Source organism: Pithys albifrons, chromosome 1 (assembly GCF_047495875.1).
Source record: "Pithys albifrons albifrons isolate INPA30051 chromosome 1, PitAlb_v1, whole genome shotgun sequence".
NCBI lineage: Eukaryota > Metazoa > Chordata > Aves > Passeriformes > Thamnophilidae > Pithys > Pithys albifrons.
In genome coordinates, this window is record NC_092458.1 from 84,965,581 (window position 1) to 84,974,086 (window position 8,506).

Genomic DNA, 8,506 nt, shown 5'->3' on the forward strand with positions numbered 1-8,506 from the left:
ATCCAACAAAATAGTCAGGAACAGAGATTAATGAGAGAGGAAAAACTGTGGTGACCAGGTGCAGGGCAGACAGGTATGCTGACCACCAATGTGTTTATGTGTAACTGGCTTCACTTACCTCATTTTCAACTCTTTTTCCTTCCAATTGGACTTTAACCTTCTCTTTATTACTTTCTGGTTCTTCCTCTAAATATCCTGTAATAACTTTTTTATTGAGTCCCAGCATCCCATACTCTGGCTTGTGTCCTGTAGACAGCACTCCCCTTAAGTCTGCAAGGTGAACCGTGGATATTCTGCTGTTGACTCACCTGGTGGGTCTCATCCCCTGACAATGGGGCTTGTCAGTGCCCTGTGACAGCCCTGAGGGGAATCAGGTCAGAGTGCTCTGGTAGCTCTGCTCAGGTTACCGAGGTTTCCCTGGGTACCTTAGTGTTTGTGTGTATGAGTCTGTAATCACAAAATGTAACCGAATCCATGCAAGAAATGTTTATGCCATACTTAAATTGCTTAAATGGGTATTTCACAGTATTATCCCTTTGGCATGGTTATTCCTTTCTCTACAGCACATTTTAACCAACAAACAAACCAAAAAAAATAGTAGGTACTGCTCCTCCTCCTTTACTATCCAGAAATTCTGTATGATGATGACAATGTTGGGGAACAGCACTGATAAGCACCTCATTTCAGTTCCTAATGCAATTTAAGTTTGCAACAGATGCATTGGCTTCAAGCCATCAGATGTAATTTCAAGTAGACGAAAAGAAGAATGAAATTCCTTGCAGAGTCTTCTCATAGCTTGGTGCATTTAAAATCATTCAGCATTCTGGACGGAGTTTTGTTTTTTGCTGGAACTGTATGATATTCATAAATTTTTTTCAAGATTTTTCCATTGAGATGTAATCTTTTTTGGCACCCTACTCCTCTTCATATGCACTTGGAGTAAAATAGGGGGTTTTTAAAGTTTGGAATGTTTTGGGGTTGTATATTTTCATAGTAAAATAATTGTGTTCAAATTCTTTTCTAAAATAATTTTAAACATTTGTTATTTAAAACACGCAATAGACTAGCAGGTGAGTCAGCTTGAGCTGCAGAAATTAATTGTAATTTTTTGTTAAAATGACAACATTCTGAAGTTAATTATAAAATTCACAAGCATCAAAGCTGACTAGTAAAACTGTTTACCATTGATTACTTCGTACAAACCAGATTATGAAACCACTCAACTTGCATTTCTCTTATTTGGCGACTAGATGGCGCGGTGGCATAAAAGGAGCCTGGCAGTCTCTCTAAATATGTTTTGATGTGGAATCTGTAAGTCTCCTTGGCAAGTCTCCACGTTAACATTTCCTTTTTTTTTTTCCTTATTTAAAGCTTCAGGTCGAGAATTCTGTTGTAGATCGTGTAGACTTCAAGAACAACCATATACTCTTCTATCTTCAGAAGGTAAGTTTGGGAGGTTTGCCTTCAGTTTTATTAAAATGGAAGTTTAAAACAGGCTCCCAGAGAGAAGAAAAATCTCATTAATAGCAAATTAGCAATACAGTTGCCTTAAAGATGTAAAGGCACTTCACTCAGTCCAATATCAAATATATATATATATATATACATTGTTGTAGTCTACAGTGAAGAGATATGCATTTATTACTTTTTTGTGAAGCATGTTGTATGATTAAACAGCATTTTATAAATGTAGCTAAGTCGCATTCCATATTTCAAAAGTTCCTAATCTACATAATATTTCTCAGCCTCTAAGTGACGCTTCTCATCAGTTCATCTGGGAATGAATCACTGAATCATGGAAAGGCTTGGGTTGGAAGGGAACTTAAAGATCATCTAGTTTCAATGCACCCCTAAGCACGGGAAGAGATGCCACCCTCTAGATCAGGTTGCTTGCAGCTCCATCCAACCTGGCCTTGAACAATTCTAGGATGGGGCATCCACAACTTCTCTGGGCAGCCAGTTCCAGTGTCTCACCACCCTTACAGTAAAGAATTTCTTCCTAACACCTAAATCTACCCTCTTTTAGCTTAAAACCTTTTCCCCTTGTTCCATAACTATTTGCCCATGTGAAAAGTCACTCTGCCTCTTTTTTATAGGCTCTCTTTAAGAACTAAAAGGCCACAAAGAGGTCTTCCCAGAGCCTTCTCACTTCCATTATGAACAACCTCAGCTCTCTCAGTCTGTCTTTGCAAGAGGTGCTCCAGCCCTTTTATAGTCTTCATGGTCTTCCTCTGTATCTGCTTTAAAAGGTCCACATCATTCCTGTATTGAGGACCTCAGAGCTGTATGCAGTACTCCAACTGGGGTCTCACATGAACAAAGTAAAGAGAGAGAATCACCTCGCTCAACCTGCTGGCCACTCCTCTTGTGATGCAGTCCAGGATACATTTGGCTTTCTAGGCTGTGAGTGCACACTGTGGGCACATTTTCAGCTTTTGGTCTACCAAAACTCTGAAGTCTTTCTCCGCAGGGCTGCTCTTAATGAGTTCTTTTTCCAGTCTGTGTTCATGTCTGGGATTGCCCCAACTCAGGTGCAGCACCTTGCATTTGGACCTGTTGAACTTCCTGAAGTTCTTGTGGACCCAGTTCTCAAGTTTGTCCCTCTGTATAGTTGTGCCCCTATGTTGTATCAACTGCACTGCTCAGCTTCACACCTGCAAACTTGCTGAGGGTGCACTGTCATACTGCCTATGCCATTGATGAATATATTCAAAAGCAGCAGTCCCAAGACAGAGCCCTGAGGGACACCACTCATCCCCAACCTCCACCAGGACACAGAGCCATTGACCACAACTCTCTGGGTGTGTTTATCCAGCCAATTCATTATTCACCAAACGGTCCACCCTTCAAATCCATGTCTCTCCAATTTTAAGATAAGGATGTCATGTGGGACCATTTCAGGGCCTTACAGAAGTCTAGGTGGATGATATCCATCAGTCTTCCCTTGTTAACTGTTCAAATATGATGAAGAGTGGCTTGGCAACATCAGCCAGTTCCCTCAGGACTCTGGGAACCATGTCATTCAGTCCCATAGACTTGTGCCTATTCATCTTCATCAAATGGTCTCAAACCTGCTCTTCACTTACTGTTGGAGAGACTTTGCTCCCCCAACCCCACCTGCAGCTTCAGGGACTTGAGAGACATGAGAAGCCTGACTGCAGTAAAGACTGAGGCAAAGAACTCACTGAGTATCTCAGCCTCCTCCATTTCAGTCACCACTAGTTCTCCCTTCTGTTTCATAGGGGTGGTAGACTCTCCTTGGCTTTTCTCTCCTGACTCATGTACTTATAGAAACTCTTCTTGTTATTCTTTGGATCTCTTGCCAAGTCCCTATCCATCTGTGATTTGACTTTCCTGGTCCCATCCCTACACATCCAAAACATATCTCTGTACTCTTCCTAGGTCACCTCTCCCTGCTTCCTCTGGCTGCACATTTTCTTCTTCTCAGGGTGAGGAACATGTCCTTACTCAGCCATGCCAGAGGGCTGCACAAGGGCTCTATGAAAAGTGGCCTTAAAGAGCTGCCAGCTCTGGTCTAAAGCTCTGTCCCTAAGAAGAGTTTCCAGATCTCATTCACTGACTTTTTAAACAGCTGGAAATTCACTTTCTCAAAGCTCAGGGTCTGGACTTTGTTCCTCACCAAGCCCATGTTTCTCAACATAACAAACTCACCCTGGGAATTGTCACTGCAGCCCAGGCTGCCTCTGCTCTTAACCTCCCTTATGAGCTCATCTGCACAGGGAGCAACTTCTCCTCTTGTTGGTTTGTCCAATATTTGGATCAGAATTTTTCCTCAACATACTCCAGAAGTCTCCTGGATTGCCTGCTGTCAGCTGTGTTGCTTTCCCAGAAGATATCCCTGCAGCTGAACCCTCCCGCCCCTCCCCCCCCCCCCCCCCAGTAGGATGAGACTTGCAAGCATTATGCTGCCTGGAGCTGCAGCAAGAGGCCTCACCAACAGGCTCCTTCTGGTCAGGTTGCCTGTGGTAAACTCCAACAGACAAGTGTTGTTTGTAGGTTTGGTCCTTGATTTTTGTCCACAGGCTCCCAACCTGTTTGTGGCTATTTCTTAGAGACAGGTTTTCACATGGATCTAATAAGGAAAACTGTGGTTAGTATTCTGTATTCACAAAGAAGCTGAGATATTGAGATGTGAAAAATTTACCCAGCAGGGCACCAGTGATGTAGAAAGTTATCCGGAATCCCTGTCCCAGGCATACATGAGAAAACTGGAGAATCAGAGGAAGATGAGCAAGAAGGAAAGTTTGGGACATTTGGCTGCAAGAGTGTGAAATGAGGAACAGAACCACAGGGGAGAATGGAGATATTTGGCTCAAAGTCATTAAAGAAAGAAATGAATGGAGTAGATTCTTAAGGGTATTGAAGGTGATTTTAGCTGGAAAAGACAAGGAAAGAAAGGAACAGCAATTTTCAATTACAGGATGAATGCTTAGTGCTGAAAGCCATAGTAACAGGGAACGGTTGAAATAATTTGCAATGGCAATATGAAGAGAAAGAAAGAATCAAGCAATTTTAGCAGGAACAAAACATATTTAGAAACAGCTTTTAAACAATTACCTGATTTGACATCAAGTATACAAACTGGAGAGAACTGCAGAATGTCACACTTTGGCAGTCTGATACAGAAATGCATCTGTTCAACCTTGGCCTCAGGGATAGTTATGAAAAGTTCTGATGCATTTTCTTATCTTGCCATTTCCAGGTTTCCCAGAAGGAAATCAGCTTCTCCTTCAGTGTGGAGCAAAGCCTGCCTGTCTCAGACATCAAACCAGTGCCTGTACATATTTATGATTATTATGAAACAGGTAGGTGACCTGAGTAGGCCTCAGTAAAACCTTTGAATCCAAAGGAGAGATGAGTAAAGATTCCCTTAGAAATTCTGCTGCTTATGATTACCAGACGGCAAAAGGTTTGCAGAGCAGACAGTTTCCCCATCCTGGGTTTTCATTTCTTGCATCCTTCCAACACAAATCAGACTAGAAAGTGATACATCAGGAGTTGCTTTCTTACAAACCATATACAAAAATAAGTGTGGTTCCACAGTTTGAACCTGATGCTTAAGATCAATGACCAAAAGGCAGCAGTGTTCCTGACTTCCCTGATTTGGCTTATCTAATGGATTTTTTTGCTTAATCTTGCCATAGCAGACTGCAATCAAAAAGATCTCCCAAAGTGGAACTTAAATACATAAGTGGAATTTAAATACAGTCCTGCTTGATGAAAAAGGAGATTTAAGTAACTGGAAAATTTAGTGCCTGATCACGTTTCTTGGATTGGTACAGTTGCATTAGGCATCACCCAGTTGTGTAACTTATGTTACACCAAAGCTGTGGCTCAGGCTCCCCCATGCTTTTCTCAAGCTTGGAACAACCTTTTGGTACTGTGTCCTAGTAGAATAGCAGCAAGAGAATTGAGCCACCTGATCCACATCCTGCATAATCACAGTGATGATGTGCCTGGACAAACACAGTCAGAGGAATGCACTGGTCTCTGACTATGCACTCTGCAACTGGGTGCCCTGCCAAATGGAAGATCACCACAAAATTTATCACATTTTCTGATTCATAGTATGTTAATCACAGGTGCACATGGAGCGGGGTCAGAATGATTTCTCACTCTCAAGCAAATGTCTTCTTCTTTTCTTCTTTCCAGATGAATATGCCCTTTCGGAATACAACACACCCTGCTCCCTGCCTTCCGACTGAAATCAAATATGTGCCAGAATAAGTATTAATTCACAAAGTACCAGGCAAGCATTTATAGAAGAAGAAGTGGATAAGAGATTTGGTTGTTTCTGGGAAAACAATGGAAAACCTATAGAATAATAAGGAATAAGCAAATCCCATATTGCAGTAAATCAAAATGATCTGTTCTGGCCCAGTCTTCAAAAAGACCTTGGGGTCAGTGTGGATTAGAAACAGCAGATAAAATGCATTTCCTGACAAGGGAGATACTGTGCAATTGTTAAGCCTGACCATCCATGTTCTTTGAAATTCATGACATATCCCAGTGGGAACTTTGTGTAAAGGTAAACACCTGATATGTGTGTTCATGGCCATAGAGTCCTCTTAAGAAATCCTAATCTTGCAGAATAATCAGCTGTTGCTGCTTCTCTAGATTTTGTTTTGGTCTTTACATTGTCCAGAAGGAAAATCCTGAAGAAATTGCTTTAATCCTCACCTTTTCCAACAATTGAACTGAATGATTTAGAGATGTCAGAATTCCAGTCACAGGAAGACAACTATTATGCAGTTTTTACCTCTATTTAGAAAGAAATGTTTTCTTCAGATTACCATCTCCTATTTTACTGCTCTTTGTAATAAAACATTCTGGTTGGCAATGCTATTTGTTCCAGTCTCCACTCCTTGTTCTATCTAGAAATGAGTGATATAAGGTATTTCATAAGCTAAAACATTCATACCTTTGATAAGTCAATCAATGACATCCTGACATAAGTGACATTTTGTGACACAACCAGGATGAGGGTCCTGGCCTATGCGATGGAAGCTTTCTACCCAAAGCCTAGAAGTGGAAGCTGTGGCAGAGAAACTCTTTAAAAAGGAGTTAGGGAGCAATTGTGGATCCAATGCCCTTGCAGGGAGAAAAAGGAAATTATCTGGGGGGATTGAAGAATAGAGCCAAAAGGAACGTATGATGAAGGAACAAAGGAAATTTCCTATTGTGGTTTCTTCATTTAATGAGTAGGTAGAGCACACAGCCACACACTGTGGGTACTGTCCCTCACAGCCTGCAGTGATCTTACATGACCTTCATCCTGATCAGATCACACTGGTGAAAGGAGACTACATATCCATAATAATCTGAGCAGACACTTACAAACTGAATCATATGACCAAGCTGTTGTTTCTTCAATCAGAGGGTTAAGACATAGTCACAGATGTAGTCTTGGAAGAAACTTAGTTACCATGGAACTGGTCTTCTCAAAGCAAGTTGTCTTTCTTACAAGCACTTTACTCAACAGCAATGTGCCTCATGTGGGACAGACTACACAACATAGGACACAGTAAAAGAGTATCAGTCCATTGTACACCCTGAGAGCACTGTTTAGTAGGGTAGCAGGCTTACCCAGTGATGGCTCAGGTGGAACTAATCCTACCTCACAGAGGAGTGCAGAAACTTTTGTGATAAGGGGCAGTCCTGAAAGAAATCCATAGGCTCAGTGTAAACCCAAAAAGATACAAAACAAATCTGGAAGCTGTAGAAGCACCTAAGTGTTGGTTTGGAAGCGACCTGTGGAGGACAGAAACTGAAACCTCATATTCTAAGAACCATCCAGTAGAAACTTAGAATTTCTTCCTGAGATGACCAGAGAGCTGCAGCACCCCACATATGAAGACAGGCTGAGAGGTTGGGGTTGTTCAGCATGGAGAATAATCCACAGACAGTTTAGTGCAGCCTTCCATTAATTAAAGGGGGCTTATAAAAAAGAGGGAGTGACTTTTTGCACAAACAGATAGTGATAGGACAAAAGGGAATGGTTTTAAACTAAGGGAGGGTGTATTTACATTACATGTTCAGAGGGTATTCTTTGTCCCTGACAATCCTGGTGGAAATTCTATCTCGTGAAAAAAGAATGACATTTTGAGAAAAGGATGTTGTGAAGTGAATAGCTTTTAATTCTCTCAATTCTGCTCCAAACCTAGAGTTCCCATCCCCAGCGTTTTTCTTCCCATCAGCAGCAATCCCTGAGCACACTCCTTGACCCAAAAAGTCACACTGTTTTCGTGTTTGCATGAGACCTGTGGTGACTTTTGCTACAGACAGACACATGCTGAGAAATAAGTTATGACTCAGAAGATGTTAAGGCCATGTTGCTTTTCACTGACCCCAAACTCCCCTTTGCTCTCCCATTCCTGTCAGCAAAAAAGATTGTGTGAGCTTCAAAAGGGGTCAATCGGGCTACTTCAATCCACCTTCTTCAGCTGTGTAAACTCAGTCTACTGCTAAACAAAAGCCTTTGTTTAATGCCATTCCAGTGAATGGCCAACTGCAAGCCTGGTCAGATGGAAACTGATACGAAATGCAGATTCTTTCAATAGCACAGCATTTAAATTTTGCTACAAATTTCCAAAACACTAGGCTGAGAAGGAGAGGCTAGACAGAAGTACCCAGCAAAATCTGCCTTTTATAGCCTTCTTTTACCTCTAACTCTTCTAACTGCAGCACAACTCATGAACGTTGCATCATGTGAGCCTCAGTGCCAGTCAGATGAAAAGGTATAACAATTGACAGGAATTTCAGATCCTGAGTTTTTAGAATACTGTGAATCAATTAGAAAATTGTAAGGGCTTCCTCCCATCTCCAAAAATGCCAAATACAAACCATTTACATTCAGTTCTTTAGTTTGAACACAGATACTACTCTGCTGTGTATGTATATTTTCCTATGAAAACAAGTCCTTGAAACTGCCTAGCATTGTATTTTTGTCAGATAAAACAAGATTCACCATGACTTTATTTTTTAA

General features: G+C 41.4%; 1 protein-coding gene across 1 annotated transcript in view; it reads left to right on the forward strand.

Annotated features, from left to right (window-relative positions):
• LOC139672755 (ovostatin-like) overlaps window positions 1–6,364 on the forward strand; it is a 33,326-nt gene extending 26,962 nt beyond the window's left edge. Inside the window, exons 33-35 of the mRNA XM_071557274.1 lie at window positions 1,372–1,443; window positions 4,724–4,826; window positions 5,674–6,364. Of these exons, the coding sequence (XP_071413375.1) occupies window positions 1,372–1,443; window positions 4,724–4,826; window positions 5,674–5,726 (228 nt within the window). The 3' untranslated portion in view covers window positions 5,727–6,364. The remainder of the gene's footprint in view (window positions 1–1,371; window positions 1,444–4,723; window positions 4,827–5,673) is intronic.
• Window positions 6,365–8,506: the final 2,142 nt, after the last annotated feature.